This window comes from Amaranthus tricolor, chromosome 16 (assembly GCF_026212465.1).
Source record: "Amaranthus tricolor cultivar Red isolate AtriRed21 chromosome 16, ASM2621246v1, whole genome shotgun sequence".
Lineage (NCBI taxonomy): Eukaryota > Viridiplantae > Streptophyta > Magnoliopsida > Caryophyllales > Amaranthaceae > Amaranthus > Amaranthus tricolor.
In genome coordinates, this window is record NC_080062.1 from 1,470,862 (window position 1) to 1,493,754 (window position 22,893).

The 22,893-nt window shown below is 32.8% G+C and overlaps 2 protein-coding genes across 3 annotated transcripts; both read left to right on the forward strand.

Annotated features, from left to right (window-relative positions):
* Window positions 1-7,499: 7,499 nt before the first annotated feature.
* Window positions 7,500-12,787, forward strand: LOC130802757 (U-box domain-containing protein 4-like). Its single transcript, XM_057666814.1, has 2 exons — window positions 7,500-8,218; window positions 11,544-12,787. The coding sequence occupies exons 1-2, from the start codon at window positions 7,971-7,973 to the stop codon at window positions 12,394-12,396; spliced, it is 1,101 nt and encodes a 366-aa protein (XP_057522797.1). The 5' UTR covers window positions 7,500-7,970; the 3' UTR covers window positions 12,397-12,787.
* Window positions 12,788-16,310: 3,523 nt separating this feature from the next.
* LOC130802736 (ABC transporter I family member 1) lies at window positions 16,311-20,951 on the forward strand. Of its 2 annotated transcripts, none has more exons than XM_057666784.1 (2): window positions 16,311-17,553; window positions 19,533-20,951. In XM_057666784.1, exon 2 carries the CDS (start codon window positions 19,536-19,538, stop codon window positions 20,226-20,228), a length of 693 nt encoding a protein of 230 aa, XP_057522767.1. In that variant the 5' UTR covers window positions 16,311-17,553; window positions 19,533-19,535; the 3' UTR covers window positions 20,229-20,951. The 2 variants fall into 2 exon arrangements, with proteins under 2 accessions (XP_057522767.1, XP_057522768.1); XM_057666785.1 differs by having other exon boundaries at window positions 19,536-20,951.
* The last annotated feature ends 1,942 nt before the right edge of the window (window positions 20,952-22,893 follow it).

The window sequence follows — 22,893 nt, forward strand, 5'->3', positions numbered from 1 at the left end:
ATAATAATATAAGTTCATAAAGCCTTTTACTCTCATTTGTTGTATTTCCTCCGCAAAATTTTATAAGACTATACCTCTAAATCCCCTTTATGTATACGTACGTAGGTCACATTTATCAAATCACATAAATCTTGTATAATCATTATTTTCTATTTTGATATTTATTTGTTATATATATATATATATATATATATATATATATATATATATATATATATATATATATATATATATATATATATATATATATATATATATGTAGGATAAAATAAGAAGGATTTTAAAATGAGAAGGGTGAGAAGGATTTTTGTTTGATTTTGTTTGGTTACTATATATACAAAAAGATACTATGTTATAAATTAAGAACATTTTAAAAATTATTTCATATTTACCTTTCTATGTAACATAGTTACTTTTACAATTATGAGTTTTTGGCTCAATCATGACCATAGATTTTTTTTATTTTAGTGAAATCAAGGGTGTAGAGTCCGTTTTACCCTTCTCATTTTCAAAATCCTTCTCAATGGATTCCTCCCCTATAAATATATATATATATATATATATATATATATGTGTGTGTGTGTGTGTGTGTGTGTGTGTGTGTGTGTCTCTTGTACATTAAGACCCGCATATGAGAAGTTGCAACCTGATGAGATTCCATCCTAAAACTTATTGGTATTAGAAGAAATAGTCCATCTATATATATTAATCAACTTTTTGCTAATTTTTTCGATATGAGATCACAATCAATTTGTTTTCAAACATATATATTAATCATTTAAATTCGATATCTCTCCTACATGACAACCAAATATTATTCATGGCCACAAAGAACACGTATTAATAAGCATATAAACCATAAGCAATAATTAATCCCAAAGCCACACACAATAGAGTACTACTACTGAGATTCGATCCTATTTCCACGGCCATTGGCCAACTCCATGTCTCATTAAAACTATTATGTACTTTCTTGCCTATTGCGTCTTAAAGTCTTAATTTAATTTAATAATTAGTGACTTTAAACAAATATTATTAATGTACTTACGATTACAAAATTAAAAAAGTATATTTTGCAGCAAAATCGTGCTTATGGCTATTTGGAATTCCATAGGAATAATAAATGAAACTAATTTGACCACATAGACTTTGGGGTGTTTGTAGTTTAATTATTTGACAAGGAATTTAAAGTGCAAAGAAAAAGAAAATAAATTTCCTTACTTTATAATATTTTTCCTTTAAATTAGATAGAATTCACTTTACCGGGAATAATTCATCATAGGAGTATTAATTTTTCTTTAACAAATGTTATAATTTTATATTTTTCAAAAATTATTTTACATATAGCTAAAAATAGGAGGTGCTTTCAATTTTGCTACTTTTTAGAAAAGTTATTAATATCTTTAAACCCTTTTTAATTTAATAAATAATAAATAAAAGTGTGGGGTAACCCGGTGGGTGGGAATTGGACGCGGAGCGGAGAATAAAGTGCGCCAGGCGGATAAAATGTCATACCTACCCCATAATGAATAAGACTTTTCGTGCTCATATACGATTTTTATCTACCAAATTTATACATCCGTTCCTTTTAGAAAGTCAAATAAATTAGAATAAAATCATATTTGTGTAATATTATATTTTAGGAAATAGTAGAATATGTAATTATTCTTTCCTAAATTAGGTGATAATCATGTGTATCTAATCAGGCTATAATCACATATTGAAGTATATACAAACAGTATTCATCAAAAGCAATCCTTAATTTTCGTATTTTTGCTTTTTATGGTATCAGAGCTGTACGGTTAGTTTCGGGACGGTGAACTTATTTTTCCGGCAAACATCATCTACCATTGTACTTACCTGCAATGGAGAACGAAACCAAACGAAACCCCCAAAATCAGCAACTAGTAACAGTTCCACATATGGAACAAATGTTCTAGTACTTCCAGCAACTCAAGAAACAAAACACCACAAATGACTCACCCTCGGCAGATCTAAGGGTGCAGAGAAATTACATACCAACTGATGCAAATTGCAATTGAAGGCAGAGGGAATCTCAATCACATCATCGATGACCCTCTCGCACCCATAGACACAACCTATACACAATGGAAGCAACGCAACTCAGTTGATATTTCTCCTTCAATCCAATTAAAAAATTGTCTTTTAATTCCTGATCTTTCTAATAAATTACTTTCTATTAGTCAGCTGACAAAAGAACTTGATTGTTATGTGCTCCTGACCTCTTTTAATGTATTGTGCAGGATGCTCAAACGGGGCGATCATTGGGCGTGGTATCGAGAGAGGAGGACTATATTATGTGGATGAGGCAAGTCAAAAAGGTCAAACGTCGTTTGCTCATGGGTCTCCTAACTATCAACTATGGATGTGGCACAAACATCTAGGTCATTCATCAATGGGTTATCTCAAAAGACTTTTTCCATCTCTTCATAGTTGTAAAAATTTGTTCACTTGTGAGGCATGTGTGTTAGCCAAAAGTCATAAACATTCTTTCTTTCCTAATTTATCTCGTACTCATAAACCTTTTGTCTTGATACATTATGATGTTTGGGGCCTTGCTCCGGTTTTTAATTCTCGTGGTTTTTCATATTTTGTTCTCTTTGTTGATGATTGCACTCGTATGAGTTGGGTTTATCTTTTAAAACACAAATCTGAAGTCTTTGAGGTGTTTGTAACATTTTATAATATGATTGTCACTCAATTCCAGACTCGTCCCCAAATCCTTTAATCTGATAATGGGGGAGAGTATGTCAACTTAAATATGAAACAAATTATAGCTGAACATGGCCTCATACACCAAACCATCTGTCCTAATACTCTCCAACATAATGGGGTTGCTAAACGAAAGAATCGAACTCTCCTAGAAATCACCTGATCCCTTATGTTTGAATCTCATGTTCCTGCATCCTATTGATCTGAAGCCTTTGCTACTGCCACCTACATAACTAACCGCCTTACTACCAAAATCCTACGGTTTTAGACTCCTTTAGACACCCTCAAAACCCATGTATTTGTTCCCTCATCTCATTCCCTACCACCCCGGGTGTTCGGCTGTGTTGTTTATGTTCATCTTCCCAACCGTGTTCGTACCAAACTTGAACCTCGGGTTATTAAGTGTATTTTTCTAGGATATGGGACCACACAAAAGGGACTACCATGGATTGTGAGTTCTTTGAATAGTCTTATTATTTTGACCAGCCTAGGTCTCAAGGGGAGAATTGGGTTGAGGACCTAAGCTGGTTAACATGTCCAGGAAGGATTGACCCTCCAGAGCAAGTAGGTAACACTGCTGACATTACCTCTGAAGACGTAATTCTATCTCTTCCTCACTCTTATTCCACTCTAGTCTCCGAGCATCCAGACACTCCGGAGGTAAACCTTGAATCACCTGAAGATGATAATGTGGAGGTTAATGAGTCTATTCCAGCAGTGATAAATGATTAGTCTAATGTTGTGTCAAGTGTTGAGTCCTTAAACAGATATGAGTTGCCATGGAGAAGCACGAGAGGTGTCCCACCAAGGAGATATGATCCAGAGTATGAGGCCCAAAGATCTCGATATTTTATGAATAAGGGTAATGATGAATCTTTATCAGAGACAGCTTTGCCCTTCAACACTTCTTTGTATTCCAATAATGTACCAAGAAGTATCGAGAAGGCTCTTCAGAACCCTAGGTGGAAGAAAGCAATGAAGGAAGAAATATTGGCCCTTAAGAAGAATGAAACATGGGAAAAATGTCAGTTGCCTAAAGGGAAGAAAATAGTGGGCTACAAATGGGTGTTCACGATTAAGTATCAAGCAGATGGAACTATTGAACAATATAAGGCTCAGCTCGTAGCAAAAAGGTACACTCAGACATATGGAGTTGATTACTCCGAGACCTTCTCTCCTGTGGCTAAGATTGATACAATTCGGGCACTTTTCTCAATAGCAGCAAATAAAGACTGGCCGCTTTATCAATTCGATGTTAAAAATGCGTTCTTGCATGGAGAACTTGAAGAGGAGGTGTATATGAAAGCCCCACAAGGATTCTCAGAGGAGTATACACCGGGGGAAGGATGTAAGCTCAAGAAGGCTCTATATGGTCTAAAACAGTCTCCTCAAGCTTGGTTTAATAGGTTTACTGCTGCTATGAAGAAATTTGGGTATAAACAAAGTAACTCTGATCACACCTCCTCAAGAAAAACAGAGACCAGATCAAATGGTTAATCATTTATGTGGATGATATAGTTATTACTGGTGACGATGCAAAAGAGATTCTAGATTTGAAGAAGAAGTTATCATGTGAGTTTGAGATGAAAGATCCAGGTAACCTTAAGTACTTTCTTGGTATTGTGACAACAAAGCAGCCATCAGTATTTCAGAGAACCCAGTTCAACATGATCGCACTAAACATGTGGAAATTGAACGGCACTTCGTCAAAGAAAAACTTGAGAAAGGTGTTATTAGTCTTCCGTTTGTTCAATCAAAAGATCAGCCTGCCGATATACTCACTAAGATCATGTCGTCCGAAGTGTTTGATGATGCTATATGCAAGTTAGGTCTCGGTGAACCCTACGACCTAACTTGAGTGGAAGTTTTAGGAAGTCAAATAAATTAGAATAAAATCATATTTGTGTAATATTATATTTTAGGAAACAGTAGAATATGTAATTATTCTTTCCTAGATTGGGTGATAATCATGTGTGTATAATCAGGCTGTAATCACATATTGAAATATATACAAATAGTATTCACCAAAAGCAAAACCTAATTTCCGTATTTCCGCTCTTTTAATTCCAACTGAAATGAATGCATAGCAAAAGTCGTTAAATTTCATCTACATTTTGTAACTCCTGATAAACCATGAGAATGTAAAATACTTAGAGTTTGAATCTTGTAGGATGGATTTTTAGACTTTGACCTAGATTATGGCACAAAAACTAGGCTCTCAAAAATGTTTTAGAGTAATAATAATTAGAGTAGATTATAACCAACCAACCTTATCCTTAGAGTTTAATAATCTTCTTTGGTGTATATCAAAATTCTATCTCTCATGAAAATTAAATTTTATTTCTGTTAAATTAAATATTTCCTTTTTCGTACAAGGTCATTCAATTTGATTCTTACATGATTTTTCCTTCCCTAGTCTTCCATGTAATAAAAAAAAAATATTCTCTGTTTAATACTTATCTTGATTTGGTGAATCATCCCTTTAGTTTCAACATATTAAACTTCAAATAATATTGTTTGATTATAAATTGACTATGAATACAATTTTTATGAAGACTAATTAGGTCAAAATTCATGTTCCCAGGTAGATAAGTAGGGATGTAAAGTAAATTAAACAAGTTGAAAAATGAATAGACTTCAGTCAACTCTAGGTAGGATTAGAAGGAGGAAATACTAATTATTTGATTAGGAATGACTAATGGTGGATTTTCTATTAACATAATCAAGAGACCTACGAAAAGTAAGCTAAAAATGCTATTAGTTTGACAATGATGCTTTACTTCCCATCTAGGCTCGAATTTAAAATAATAGTATAAGATGGATCGAACACTCATACAAATATATATATATATATATATATATATATATATATATATATATATATATATATATATATATATATATATATATATATATATATATATATTCGATATTAATAAAATTTTAAATCAAATTACTTAGGTTATGGTATAACTCTACAAGCTGAGCAAGCTCATGCCTAAATTTTCCTTTGATTGAACAATGGTACACCAATCACCACAAATAAAAATTTACATAATACATGACACATTCACCTTGAAGGATATAACATAGCATATTGCCACCCAAAAACCCTTAACCTTATATATTGAGATGATAGGTAAAAACCTCACTTTGACGAAGACTAACAAGAAAAACCAATGAAAAACAACGCATACACCAAAGAGCAAATAAATATAAAAGCAAGCATACAAGAATTTTAATAAGGTGTTGTCCCCTCAAACTAGCTAGATTGTTATCATTAATAATTCAACAATATAATAATGAAATAACCCTCATAATATTTGAGAATATCCTTTCAAGCAATCAAGCTCACAGATCTCAGATTTGATGGAGATCATATTTTTTCTAATACCAATTGAAGGTGAAGAGTCTAGGGTGAAGTAGACGAAAACAGAAAAATAGAGTGTGAAAAAAATATGCATAAAGATTAAAACTTTGATAAATAAAGCACACACATAACGATAAATGGTATCTTTGAAACTTATCACTCAAATAGATTATATGTCACTAATGATTCATCAATACAATAATGAAATAAACCTCACTAATGCATTAGAACAAACTCTCCAGCTTAAAATTTCCATCTTTAATAGAAATCACTCATCTAATACAAGAGAAACTCTCTAGTCTCTCAAGTCTCAACCTCTCTTTTTCTTGTATTAGCCTCTTCACATCTGTTTAAACTTGATTTAGGGACATTATATGATTGCTAAAACATTAGAATAAACCCCAGCTCAAAGTCCGAATGCCCAACAAGTTTAAGCCAAAACAAAAAATAAATCGCAAAGTTGGGCCTGCACCGGGGTGCTCAAACGAACACTCTAAGTGCTCGAACAACCACTCACTTCAGTGACCTTTTGTGACATGTTGTAGCCTTGCCTCGTTCAAGGCACCCCTTACCCAGCTCCTTGCCTTATTGAAGGCACACTTTGTGCACCTCCTTACCTTTTCCAATGCACTCCTTGTCTTATTCAAGGCACCTTTCAAGAAGCTTTCTTCTTGCTTTAACCAAACTTTCAACCAAGGTTCCAAACATCAAATGATCATGCTCCATGCACACCTCTTATCATCCTCCATAATGCATGACATGATGTGAGCAACAAGGTGATCAAACTCACCTTCATAACCAATTGATTTGGTTCTTGGCACAACATATATTCTTCCCTTCCCGATTATCCATCACCACTACAATTTTAATCAAAGAATACACAATAATCTTAAAGCCTTGTTTTTTTTATATATAAATTGTTTTCAAAATTTTAAGACTTATGTATCTATTTGGCAAATGACTATTAACTAGTGTTACTGACTGATTTGATCGGTTAGAACTGAAAGCATTGGCTGATAAGCTAACTTTTGAAGTTAATTGTAATGGAGACGTTTAGTACTCCTTTACGCTAGTCATTGTTTCAACATTTAAAAGTCCTAGAATTGAGATTCCAAATGTGGTTATTTGGATGAGGCTTAAGCATGTGATTATTAGTTACTTGTTGGATGACATTGGTTGTTGGAATTAATTAGAGATTGAGTCAAAAAACAAAAACCAAAAATCAATTTTTTAACTTGCTTAAAAACTATTTATCATATTCGTTGTTAACTTTTTTATCAACAAAAACACAAAAGAAAAAAAAAATAATTTATCAAACACCGATATAGCAAATTAAAAGGACCAAAAGACTAACATAAACCCCTTAGCCTCAGATCAATTTCTTAATATGGACTATATTAGACTAGTATATTCTCCCTTTCCCAATTATCCATCACCATCCAATACAAAATATACAAATATTTATCTAATCTTAACCAAACCACACCAAATACAAAGATCCAATCTTGGAAAATGACCTCTTTAAAAACCCCCAAACAAAATTATAAAATCTCTAGTTTTAATTCTTAGTCCCCCAACTGTCATTCAAGGGAACCGTTGAAAGAATTTCCCTCATTTTCTTTCTTTTTCCTCTTTCATTTCTCTCAATCCTTGCTTAAAGCTTTCCTGTTGTTCATCTTTCATCTTCATTACGTTTCTTTCTCTCTCCTCTTTTTTTTTCCTAAAAATTAATTGCCCATTTAATTTCCTCATTTTTTTTCACTAAATTAAGAATTACCCATTAATTCCCCATTTTTCTTAAATACCCATCTCAAAAAAAGTTAAAAAAGAAAAAAAAAAAGAGGCAGTTTTTTTAGGGGTTTCTTCCATGGAATCTAGTGTAATAGCAACCCACCTTAGTGTTAATCAAGTTCTTGACTTTATTAAATCAGACGATCCAAATTTGAAGATCAAAGCCGCCCAAGAGATCAGACGGCTTACAAAAACTTCTCAACGTTGTCGTCGTCAGCTTTCCCCTGCTGTTCCACAACTCGTTTCTATGCTCCGAGTTGACTCACTGGTTTCTACTGAGTCTGCTCTTCTTGCCCTTCTTAATCTCGCTGTCAAAGATGAAAAGTTAGTTTCTTTCTTCTTTTCTTAATTTTTTTTGTTTAATTTGATTTGGATTATGTCTTAATTTGATAATGATTAGGGTTTTTGATGTGGGTTTTATCTTGAACTGTGAAAGATTATTTCTTTTAGGGTTCTTGATAGGAGTTTCTGTGTATAGGAGATGATTTTTGTATTATTTTAATATTTTTTTGGGATTTTGATTAAAGTTAGATGATTTAGGTTTTTGATTAATTTTAGTAAGTGGAATACTTTAGTGGGTCTAACTTTATTTAGTGAAATTGCTTTTATAATTAGGGAAATCTTGATTTGTTCTTGTGGAAGATTAAGTAATTGGGGAAATTGGGCTTGTTTTTATGTTGATTTCAATTACTATCATCATCATTATAGTTATTGCATCCCGCTCAAGCTATTATCATCATGTATTAGGCCGGCTTATGCATAAACACAAGTTCTTAAATGAGACTGTTTAATGGTCAGATCGTTACTATTAGGCTGGCTTATATACATTTAACATGTTAAAATAATTACTTATAATTTTAAAGGAATTAATTACAAAATAAGCTAATTATATGGATTCGATCTCATACAAAACAAGTTGTTCAATAAAAGGATAGAAAACGGTAAATCATAACCTTATTAAATGTATTACTCATTAAGTAGTAATTAAAATAGGAGTAATTATTTACTTTTAAAGATTTTTCTTGTGAATATTACTTAAGCTTGAAAATTATATGTAAATACTAAATAGTAATATCTTTACTTCATCATTTATGGATAAATTTTAGTAAAGATGAGAATATTCCAAGTCATTGAATTGTTGATGTACAAATTTTAGTGTAAAATTATTCTCAAGAATCAAATTTAGTTAATATTTTTGTTATTAAATATACTTAATTTGGTCAGAGAATCCAAAAAAATAAACTATTATTAAGGTGGAAAAGTATTCTCCTGTCTTTGTTTGCTGCTAAGAGTACTATTAATGTCAGCTAAAAGGAATTTTTCTAGCTTTGCAAAATTTTATAAATTTAAGGATTTTGCTAATGAACGGCCAATAGTGTTTCGCTTTTATGAATATAAATCAGAGAATTTTTTAAATAATTCGGAAAATAATATATACAGCTGCCTAAATAAATTTATCTTATGATTTTAATTAAAAATAACGATATAATATGATTTCAATACAAATTATATAAGTATCGATACATTTAATACTTATGTTTCACTTAGAATCGAATTTTGTTTTAGTTGGAATTTGAGGTATTCATTGAGGTCATTGAGTTAATTTTAGGATAGATGTTTTGGGTTAGTTTGAAATCGAATTTTGTGTTCATATTGTTTTTTTACGTAATTGTAAATCATTTTTGAAGCAGGGTAAAATCGGATTCTGTTACAAGGTCGGATAAATTTCAGATTATCGGGTCTGTTTTGAACACCTTTAGTTTGAGCAAATATCGTCTTATCTAGACAAGTACCTGAAATCGAATCTAATCTAGCCCTCTCATACCCTCAACCTGCTGATATCTAAAAAAATTTATTTTCACCAAATATTTATACTTGTAACTTCTTATATATCCAACCATTAATTATTAATTAAATTATTTAAATAGCATTAAATTCGGAATCTATTAATAAATTACGCGTAAAATATTCTACTTCTATATTATTTTTATGTTTGTTTTTTTTTAAAATTAACTTTTTAATAAAATAAATTATATTCAATGATATTTAACAATTGGGAATTATTCCATATATTTTAAAAGAGTGAAAAATAATTTTTTTTTTTCCAAATTTACTTGAGTAGTGGGATTACATTCCTAGATTCTTCAGCTCATGTTGCTTCTACTCTTTCTGTTTCTCTTTCCAGATTTATCAATTTATTCTGAATTCTTTTCTTTGCTTTTATTTATTATCATGTGATGTTTTCACGTGGATGGATTCTTTATGATGAAAAGAAAATCTAAAATGAAAATTATTTAATTTGTAAATTAATTCCTGTTCAACTTTAAATGGGTTTTTAATTTGCTTAAAATTTTTGTAACTTTTAATCTGTATACAGATTTACAGATAATTATCCTAATTAAATACAATTAATTGAAGTACTTTGCGTGTTTTTGCAGTTGCTAAAAAGCAAAAATGACCTTTCTTTAATCTGTTTTAACTTTGAGTATTGGTTAAGATTCAAAAAATTCTATGATAATTATCCCGAGCTATATAACTCGAATTCTTCATTTTGCTTCACGTACCCATATTTGATTTTTGATCCTCGGAAATTGGTATGACCCTTAGACGCTTCATTTTAGGCATAATGTAAATATTTAGACGTATCAGACACTCGGACATGTACCAGCATCCAACATCAGTACCTAAGTCCAACTAACATAGATCCCGAATAACACCAAGCAATCCGTTTGTGGTAAATGCTATTACTGATGGAGTATGTAACATATTCTGGGGTTACAGCAATTAGTGTAAGTATTTAGTTGAGTAGGTTACCGTCTTACGTATTACCTGTTGATTATAAATCTTTTTGTTACGAGCTATGGCAATTGCGATTTACTCTGTAGTTCAGATTTCGGAATATTATGTAGTTATATTCGTTGGGCTCTTTCATTTCAAAATGTGCTGTATGATCTGTCTTTTCTAATTAGCTTGATGGTTATCTACTTTGTTACTGGGACTTTTCATTTTACCTCAAATGTCCATGTAGGATCCTTAACAAGCAGATACGGGTACGACCAGTGTCACATAATTCGCTAATCTCCTTGCGAATCGTAAAACGAAAAAAGCAAATTATGATCGATATTAGGCTAGTCTTGAGCAAATTTGAGCGAATCGCGAATTCAAAAAGCGAATTAGCTAGCAAATAATGCCACACTAGGTACGACACTTCGACACTTTATTTCGGACCCAAAATTTTTGTACCTTTTTATAATTAAGACAAGTTTGATACTCGGACATGTACCTATGTCGGATCTAAATTCTCGAGTCCGAGTAATAGAGGTTATATGCAAGTATACATTTAATGTTTTAGACAGCCATCTAATGACCCAAAAATAGCCAAAAACCAATCACAATTTGCTTTTTTTGATTCGCTAATCGTAAGGAGATTAGTAAATCATGTGACAGACTTACAGACATTAGTCATTTTTTGGCATTATGTTTTTATTAACCTAATAAAGTATATTTTAAGTGATCTCATACTGAAATCATGTCTGGCTTGTTCTGAATTATTTTTTGGATTTATAGTCAGGTATATTGTGCACATTAAAATTTTTACAGGTTCTGTAATGGCTGATTGATTGAAGTTTTTGTATGTATTACTATGTAGGAACAAGATAAGCATAGTAGCTGCTGGTGCCTTGGATTCGATGATCGGTTTTCTCCAATCGGAGAACACGAGTCTTCAAGAATATGCCACCGCCTCGTTGCTAACGCTCTCCGCATCTTCAGTAAATAAGCCAACCATTACTTCTTCTGGGGCGATCCCTCTTCTAGTAGATGTCCTAGAAACCGGCACGCCTCAAGCCAAGGTAGATGCTGTCATGGCACTTTACAACCTTTCCACACACGCGAATAACATTACTCTGATCTTAGAGACAGACCCTATTCCGCTCATTGTCGACTTGCTCAAAACGTGCAAGAAATCCTCGAAAACAGCTGAAAAATGCACGGCTCTCTTAGAATCTCTTGTGAATTTCGATGAGGGTAGAAATGCTTTAGTCTCCGAAGAAGGCGGTGTACTTGCTGTCGTGGAGGTCTTAGAAAGCGGATCTTTGCAAAGTCGAGAACATGCGGTTGGGGCACTCTTGACGATGTGTGAGATCGATCGGTCCAAGTATCGGGACCCAATACTTAGAGAAGGGGTTATACCGGGTTTACTCGAGCTTACGGTACAAGGAACTCCGAAGTCACAAAACAAAGCTCATTTGTTGTTGAGGTTGCTTAGGGAGTCACCTTATCCAAGGTCGGAGTTACAACCGGATACTTTGGAGAACATTGTTTGTACCATCATCTCACAAATGGACGGTGAGGAACAATCAGGAAAAGCAAAGAAGATGCTTGCCGAGATGGTGCAAGTGAGTATGGAACAAAGTTTGAGACATTTGCAGCAAAGGGCTCTTGTATGCACCCCTTCTGATCTTCCGATTGCCAATTGTGCATCTCAAGTTCCTTCGAAATGATCATATAATAATCTAATCAATCTCTTTATTTCCTCGTTTTGAAATTCCGAAAACTTGTTTAAACTTTTGCCCAGTCGTTTTAGATACGATCTTTTGGGCAAATGAGAATGTTATACTACTGTGCATACAATGAGCGATGCCAGTCCAGGCCATTGTTAAGTGGTATCAGGTGATTGGTGGATGTTGTGGGGAATGAAATTAGGAAAATTTGGAATATAGGGGTCTTTTTTTTCTTTTTCTTTTTCCTTGATAGTCTCTTGTTTGTAAAGAAAATTGTTTATTAAATCTTGTAATGGTAATTCTCAATCGTTCCACGTTTAGAGCTCAGTTGTTGATGAATATTGGGACTGATTTATTGATTTATATAGCCGATCCTGTGCTTTTGGGTTTAGAATTTTGGCATTGTTGAATATAGAGCACAATTACTATTAGACGAATATATAAGTGACTCTTGACATTCTTACCCTCCACAATCAAGGCTACCCTTGGTGGTCAACACGAACTAACTCGAGCCTAAATGTAGTCGATCCACATGTTACTATTACACTGCAAACATTCAATCTATTATTAATGACGGTGATAGAGTATATAACATAACGTAAGACTACAAGTCTACAACCATTAGCTTAAGTTTTTTTTAATAAGATAGTTTTTTAACATGATATTAGATGTCTATAATTCAATTTTCATCCACACTTTCAGATTAAAGGACTTTCAAATAAGAGATGCAAATTGATAGAGTATATAACACATTATGAGGCTGTATTTAGAGGCTTAAGTATTTGGTTAAGTTGGTTTTATGAGGGATAGGGTTGAAATTGGACGGTGGTAAACTCGGGCCACTTAATATCAATAATGCAGGAAACATCAATGTTTTGTAATGCATCAACACTGCAATGTTTTGGGGTTATAAGTGAGTTAATACTTCCCTAAGCAAGAGATCCGTTCGTGTATTTTGTCGGCAAACAGAAAATTCTGGTACTCGTTGCACAATTTGGGGAGGAAATACACAAACCCCACCCAAGAAAAAAAGGGGCACAAACTTGACTAAGAGGAGTACATAGTATTGTGAACCATGATTCATGATTTTCATGATTTTGTTTGAAAGTTTATGAGGACACTAGTTAAAAAGCCTCCAGGTAAGTGCCTATTTTATCCCTATCTTTTTCTCTTCAATTATTTTTGTCCTCTTGTGTACACTGAAATCGGGTATGATTCGACTCGATTTGACCCCATACATGGGACATGCACATAGACATGTCAAATTTTGATTTGATCTGAAATTGACCCGAGCCACGACTGAAAATTAGTGGGTCATGACCCCAAACAAGGTCAAACTCGATCGAAATCCATACCAACCATTTTGACCCATTTTCAATTCCCCGTCATCATTTTAAGTCGAGACCCCCTACATGTTAAGTCAAAATTTCAAATTTGATATAATATTGGTCTTTTTATTATTAATTAATTTTTTTAAGGAAAAAAATATTTTATATATCTTTTTTGGAGAAAAAATTAATGCTATGGAAAAAAAATTAAAAGACTTGGCCTATTGGGTTGACTCGAACTCAACATAATCCATCACAAAACTAAACCCGATTGAAATCGACCTGACCTAACCCGAAATCCATCTAACCAACAGCTTTGATAGGTCTACTAAATATCAATTTTGATTGTCAAATATTTACGTACACACAAGAATCAAAATAAACTCTACTCAATATATCATAACTGAAATCTGTCCAAACATCCGAATGTACACCTCTAAAAGGGATTTTGCTTTTTTCCCTTTGAATGAAGAAACATGGGTTCTGTCATGGATATACCATATGCTTCTAAGTCCCACCAAGGCAGTAAGTAGTAGTAAGTTCCATTTTCCATGAATAATTTAGTGGTTACTTTGAACAAAAAACATGTCCATCAATGTAGCTTTTCCAAAAATCAAAATGAAAGAAACTTTTATTTTACTTTTTTTGATAGAATATAAACTTTTTTTACATTTATTTGTGGACATTGTGGTGTGTATAATATAAGATATATAGAGAAAAGATTTTAGGATATGAATTGAAAGAGAAGTGATTGAATTAGAATTTGGTTGGTTTCACTTTCACCACTTAAAAAAAATATGACACCATTAATTTCCTATTAGTGATTATAGAGATGATACGGTATGCTTACAAAATACAAGAGTCTTCTTAACATACTTTTCAAATAAAGGTTTCACTATTTCTTCAACTAACAAGTTGAATATATGCCATAATACAAACAACTAAGAGTGCTATTTTAGATTCCATCTAAATTGTACCAGCTCTTCTTATAAGAAATTGTCTCACCGTAAGATAATTTATATAGAAGGTTCATTATGCTAAAGATTTCTATTATTGGGCTGTTTGACTCAAGTATGGGGCACGTCTCATGTGAGACCGTCTCATACAAAAATTTGTGAACGCTTATACATCTAACTTCTCTTACATCGTTTTAATTTTCACACATTTATTAAACATCAATTATCAACAACTTAATTTATAAAAATAACAATATTTTATTTCTTGATTTTTCAATACTTTAAACTTTTTATACTTTTCTATCATTTGTCATCAACCCATTATTTTTTTTCTCTTTCTATTTAACATTAGAGATATATCTATTTGCAAAGATAAATTAGAGATATTTCTTATATCAGACTTACCATTATTTCATTGCATATATCTCAAGAAAAAGACAAAAGATATTCTCAAAAATACTAACATAGGAGTAATATTTAAATCAACATATTTCTTCCTTTTAATTAGAATTGAATGGAGGGAACATATAATTAACTAGTAAGTACTAGAAAAGCCAAATAAATGAAGTAATAAGATCCCAAACATCATGGATGTGATCAACTTTATGGTTTCTAGTAGGGAAGGTGTTTGGTGTTAGGTTTACCTGAATTGAAAGCATTAATATATACTCCCTACTACATAACTCTAACTCTTATTATTTATTACTCTCTTTGGTTCTGTCTTAATGTCTCATTTGCTTTTTATACGTTTGTTAATATACTAATTAAAAATTATAATATTTTTAATTGTATATTATTAAAAATTATATAAATTTGACATTAATAATCTTTACATTGAGTCAAATCACATAAAATCTCACTTAACTATATTTAAACTTATAAATTAAAAATTAAATATAAATTAAGAGTGAAATGTGAATAATGTCAAAAAAACAAATAAAAAATCGACTCTGAATAGGAGGGAGTATTATTATTATAACCTATTATATGAACATGGCTAATTGTTATTCATCACAAGTGTCATAAGAACACTCAATTCTCACCTTGTAACCATTATTTTTGTACTCTATTATGATGGAAGATTGATTAAATGACAAACTTAAGAAGCCTTATCAATTACATCAATGATGTTTGCTAAATTGAGTTTTGATCTACTCTTACTTATTGACTTATTTCAATGCTAAGTGACAAATTTTGAGAAATTTTCTTAGAATTGATTAACATTACAATTGACCAAATTTTATAGTATGAAATGAGTAAATGATCTTGTAATTACTATTTATTAGGAGGATTGTAAGAGTGTTGTTTTATTAATGTTTTGTCATCGCAAGCAGCTTGTAAAAAATTAGTTATTGAGGTGGTTGGTATATCTGTACATACTTAATTTTCTCCTTTTCAGATTAAATGTTTCATTTCTTTGATATTATTTACAAATCACTTTTGATTTGTATTTTATTTTTATAGAGGATAATGGATCATGGATTTGGTTCGAATCCATTTTAATAGGGTTGGGTCCTACTTTTTGGACGCATTGGATTCGTGTCAGATTTGGATCCATATTATTTTGATAGACCAGCGTCCAGGTCTCAATAAGTATCCAAGCCCGGATCCGTGGATTCAAGGACCGTTTTATTTTAGGGGGCGTTTGGTTCGCACAAGGGAATCGGAATGGAATGAGGAAAGGGAATGAAGGAGAAAGGAATGGATTCCCCTAATTTAGCCTAGTCGTTTGGTTGTGTTCAGGAAACGGAATCAATCCCTTTGTGACTGTTTGGTTCAAGTTGGATTAATTGATTCCCTTTCAACAGAGATTAGGAACAACCCAGAAAAGGAACAAAACAATGGCGAAGAACTTCAATTCACTCGAACAACAAAACGATGTTCATCAATGGCGGTACAGAAATCTATGTAGAACAACCCAGAAATCCAATTCATCCTACAAATCCAATTCATCAAAAATCAAAAACGCAACAGAAACGAAATTACAACAAGAATCAAAAACGCAGGCTTTCATCAATGGTGGTACAACACAGATTCAACAAGAACACGAAGAAGAATGGAGGCAGCAAAATCGAGATTGAGAAGAAGAGAAGAGAAGTTGAGGAAGATGAACGAGGCGTGAACAGGTGAACGTGCCACCCCTCACTGATGTTCACTGAGCGAATCAGTTCGTTGTTCGCCTATTCGCACTTCGCAAAGCCACTGCTGGCTGCTACTGCTGCTTCCGTGAACAGGTGAACGTGAAATCAAGACCACCAGACCCATCAACGCCGACGGCCCACCACCAAATCAACCCACCTTCAATTCAAGTTTTGTTTTTATTTCAAGTTTCAAATCTCTTTATCTGTTCCTTGTCTCATCGTCGTAGCCTCAACCGAGCAGCCGCCGCCAGCACCGGCCAAATCAACCCAGCCGTCGCAGTTCAGGAAGGATGGAGGCGCGAGGAAGGAGAAATATGGTGAGGAAGGAGGCGCGAGTGAGAAAGGGAAGGCAGCAGCTGTGGGGAAGGGAATGGAATGGGAAAGTGGAGGGGGAGGGAGGGAATGAGGATTACCTCATTTTAGGTAATCCAAAACCTTAATATGGGGAAAGGGAATGATTCTAACTGCGAACCAAACAACATCAAAGGGAATGGGGTATTTCCATTCCCTTTCCCTTTCCTTAATACCCCCAACCAAACGCCCCCTATTTACTAATTTCCTAACCTACGTCATAATTCCAATGAATTACACAATTACTAACTCAAACGAGACATTTCAAAGCATCAGACATTTCTCCTCTTTCTCCCTCAAACCCTCATTCTCAGTTCCAACCACCGCATATCTACATCCTAGCTGCACTCTCTTTGCTCCCTTAACCACCGTCGCCCGCCGGTATGTATTCCTGTCTTGCTTTTTTTTTTTTTTATTATTGTAGGATTTGCTAGGGTTAAATAATTCTTTAACTCTATTTTTCAAGATTGAAGATTTTGGGGGTTTTTGATTTTTAGGGTTTAATTTTAGGGGTTTTTGATTTTTAGAGTTCACATTTAGGGAATTTTTTATTTTTAGGGTTTACATTTTGGGAAATTCGATTTTTAGGGTTTAGATTTTGGATATTTTTTATTTTTAGGGGTTTTGGGTATTTTTGCTAAATGGAAAGGAGGAAATATTAGAAGTTTATCCATGTGCTGTCGACTGTTGTGGTATGTTTATGATGATGATGAACGAACGACAAAGATGATAGCCAATTTAATGGAATGGAGCCGTTTTGGATCCGAATCCGATCCTGAATGTGTAAGATCCACGGATACGGATCAGGGTCCTGAAAAATTAGACCCGTGGATCTGATGATTGCTTGTACAGTTGTACTATAGCACTTAGAGTGGAGATGTGGGGTTATTAATAAAGCAGAGCTACAGTTGTGAGAGATCGTCTCTCCATGAGACCACTTCAAAACAAGAAGTTCATATGCTAATGTATTAGTTTGACTATTTAGCCCATGTACAGAGAACGTCTCACGATAAGACCGTCTCTCACAAGAATTTGGGATAAAAGGAAGTTATGCTTTTAAGGAAATGGTTGAGGATAATAGGTTTTGGAGGAATTAAAGGGAACGGAATATGGATATTTTATAGATTTTTTTTCATATGCCAGCTAGAAAGTATGCTATTCTTTGCTATTCATTCTATAGAGAATTTTAGAGAAAGGGTTTTTCATGCCAGCAATGCTTTTTACAATGAGAAAACTGAATTTGGAGATTGTTTTTTGCTGAAAATTTTGGATTGCTCATCCCTTTGAGATAGAAATGGAGTACCTTTAATGACCAGGGGTTGTTACTGGTCGTTGTTTGTGTCTCTGGTAAATTGTCTGACTGGTTATAATAGAGTCTGGACAATAAAACATTATGTTTTCTGGTGTTAGGAATGTATTGTGAGCGCTAGACAGAAGATATTGTAGTAAAATTACAAAAAAATAGGGATGAAATCAAGAGATGCTACATGAAATGTAATATAGATCAGCAAAATGAAAGATTCTATTGATTTGTTGAGCAATGCCCAACTCAAGTATTTCGAGCATAAAGCTCCCAAAGTGTTCAGAACACTGTTTATCAATTCAAAACATAATTCTATTCTTCTCCTCCCCTTCATTGTATATACATAAAACTATAACAATCTTAGAGAATTCTTTCTCCATTGCCTATATTACTCTCTTTTGCGTTGTGAGTGAATTTTCAATTTATGACTATCAGTTGAAATATCAAGATAGGTTCATAGTTTAAGAATTTATTTGAGGAAAACTGATTGCAAAGATGGGAGAGGCCAAGATAAATACTTATTTATGGGCGTAATCAGTTATGGTTATGTGGGATTCACATTATTTTTTTCAGTTGGCATTAATTTAGGTGGCTTGATATTCTTCATAAGATGATGCCAAGAAGGATAAAGATGAATTTTTGAAAGAAGTATAATGTTTTGAGGTTGATGGTGAGAAGCCTTGAACTGTGTGTCTTTGAAATGGCAGTTAGTGCATCATCATCATTATCATATCCAGTGTATCCCGCACATAAAAAATTGGTTGTTTGTGCATCATGGTAGTAAAATTGGAGAGGCCATCTTAGACCACGAGCAGGCGAAGTATTAAATTTAGGGAATAAGGTTGTGGAGGGGCCTGTGGTTTCTTATAGCTCCTAAATGGATATATTGTTTTATCTTGTTATGTCGGTTGTTGTTTCTCTGGAGCTGTTTGGTGTTCTGCTTTTCTTTTTAAATGTTCTGAAATTGATGTTTTCGTAAGAGGCGGAGTCTCTGATGTATCTTGCTGATGACACTATGCTCATCCTTTCTACTTCTGTACATTGTAATATATTTTAGCAGATGTCTTTAAGGAAACCCACACTTCCTCGTTTACTTCTCAACAATGTTTCTTGTATGCGAAATGCCCAACAAATCTTGCGTCATGTGAATGTCTCGATTCATGATGGAGGTGCACTCGTGCTGACAGGCAGCAATGGTTCAGGCAAAAGCACTTTTCTTCGCATGTTAGCCGGCTTTTCCAAGCCTTCTGCTGGTGAGATCCTTTGGAACGGTCACGATATTACCCAGTCGGGAGTATTTCATCAATATAAGCTTCAACTCGGATGGGTTTCTCTTAAAGATGCTATCAAGGAGAAATTTACTGTCTTGGAAAACGTGCAATGGTTCGAAGTTCTCGAGGGAAAAGAAGGCAGAGCTCTACCAGCTTTGGAGCTAATGGGATTGGGAAAGTTGGCAAAGGAAAAGGCAAGAATGTTGTCGATGGGCCAACGAAAAAGGTTGCAGCTCGCTAGGCTACTAGCAATCGATAGGCCTATTTGGTTGTTGGATGAGCCCTCTGTTGCCTTGGATGATGACGGGGTGAAACTCTTGGAGCATATCATTGCTGAGCATCGGAAAAAGGGTGGAATAGTTTTTGTAGCGACGCATCTACCTATTGAGATCGACAATGCAATGTACTTGAGATTACCACCTAGGTTTCCTAGACGTATGACTCTGGTCGATATGCTTGATCGTAGTGATCACGTTATTTAACCGTTTGAAAAGGAACAGCTTTACGTGACTCTAGATTACATGTGATCGGGTTAGTTTTCATCTGAGATCGCGTTCATTGACTCATAATCATAGTTCGCTTTTCTTACTCTTCCAGCCTTACGAGGTTCAAATGCATAAGCTACCGTCAGCAATGCCTTTGATGGTCATAGTTGAAGAGTTTTCGATGTGATGAGGCAGACTGTGCAGTCCTCCAGGCTTTGAAGTTTGTTTCGTAGCAAAAGATTTAGACTTTAGATGAGTTGAGTTTATTCTGGTGCACCGTTTTTTTGAATTATATGGTAGGCTGAGAGAAAGGCAAGATTAAATGAGATTTGATTATATGATTTTACCTGAAAAAAAGCAGTTTTTGCTCCAACTGATAGAAGATTGGATTCTCACATTGCTAGCAAGAAGCAATGATTATACTTCATGTAAGTCGTAGTCGACCCAATATTTTATCATCGATATTTTTTCAGTTATGTAGCAATGATTATTGGGATTCGTAGTAGTATATATTTTCTTTGTTCCAATATATTTGCAATTGATCGTGATATTTTCTCATACAATATATTACAATTAGTTATAAGTATTTCAGAATAAATGTAATATGTTAGAAAACATTAGAAGTATTTCAGAAAAAATGTAATATGTTGGGAAACATTCTAATGTTGTATATAGGTTTTATTATTAATTATTATTTATTGCTATAAAATATCTTTATGATATTGAGATCTTTGCAAGTCTTTTCGTGGGATATTTATCCAAATTATGAAAATTGAAAAAAAAGTACGTTTCTGATATGAAAATACTGATCCAAAATTCAAAATTCTACTAAAATTTAAAACTATTGAGATTGATTGGGTTGTAGTTTACATGTCTAATTTCTAGACTTCAAATTTCATTTCCACATTTTTTTTAACAACAATTACACAATTCTTACTTTTTTGTCCTTTTAATATTGTCACAATGTTTTAAAAAGCTCTCAAATAAAATATTAGAAGTACAACTTAGCTAATTTAAGACACTAGAAAATTTCAAAATTTTGAATACAAAACATTAAGTGTAAGATGCACATAGCCTAAATATGAACTTTCTACGTTTCTTTTGGTTATTTTCGATTTTTTTTATGATTTTCATATATAACCCATCATTTACTCTTATTTTATACCCTTTTCGGTCTCCACTGCTTTGATTTTACTGTAATTTTTCTATTACAAATTATTATATAAGACGATCTTATTGAGAGACGCGCCGTATATATGGGTTAAATAAATAACTCATCTAATATATACTATAAGAATATAAGCTATTTATTTAAGATCGTAGTTTGTTATATTTTCTCTTTTGGAAACTAACTTACACTGTTGCTTACATATCCATCAATATATTTTAATCTGTCATCACATCATATTTACTCATTTTATATTTTATTTTATATTTCTTAATGCAAAAACACAAATTGAACTTTTATACTATATAATTTCTCCGTTCCACTATACTTGTTACATTTGACTTTTTACGCAATTTAATGTGTTATTTTGTTCATTTATGTATTTAATTATACTTATCCAATAATTATAAAAAGTTAATATTATAAAAGTATGTGATTAGACGATTCAAACAAGATCTCACTTGACTATATTTTTTCTTAAATATTTACCGCAATATATAAAATAAGCTTGAACGATGAATAGTGCCCATAACAAAAATATAGCAAGTATTTCAGAACAGAGGAAGTTTATTTTTTAACGCAAATTTTTATGAGAGACCATCTCTAATTGGGCTGGTCAATTATATTTTTTTAAAAATATTGTAAGTAGGCATTAGGGATGATGAAAGTACGATATTAAAAGTAGGCATTAAGGATACGGTAAGTAGGCATTAAGAATAATGTAAATAGACGTTAAGAATACAATAAATAGATATTAATTTTTATTGGGCCGAACTTAAAATACGTTTCTTAAAGGGAGAGTCACTCAATAGACACCCTTTTAGAGAAAACCAAAACATAAATTGAAAAAAGTACGTACTTGTAAAAGTACTTTTAGAAGTATCTGTACAACCATCAATTAGACATTTCTATGAAACTGCTTTCAGGACTAATTAATAAATAGTATTAAAGTGTGGTTCAACAATAGATTATGAGTTTTAAACTTTTAAAATATTTTAAAAGTCAAAATTTTCAAATTTAGACTGAAAATTCGAACTTTTTTTTAAATTACATGGCTGATTGAAATTATTAAATTGTGTACTTGTAATTCTAGCTGACTTTCAGATTTCAATTAATAAAATACTAAAATTCTTCATTTATCAATACTATGTCCGGATTATTTAATATATGAGAAAAAGATTTTGTAAGGCGAATAAACTCAAAATAAATTTTCAAGAGGATTATTAAAAAAACTTTTAGCTCCATGTGACCAAAAAAGAAAACAAAGTACTTATTCTTCAATAAAAGAAAAACGTTTCCATTATAACAATTGTAAATAAGTGACCCTCCTGTTTTTGGGATAAGTTCTTAAATTTGATTTCCATTTAAACTCTATTCTACTCTTAGCTTATCATTATCAAAAAACAATAATAGTCGTGTTTACTAATTAGTTTTTTCTTAAATTCATAGGTTTGGTTATGAGTTAGGTTTTAGTCACGTCCGGTTAGACTTGGA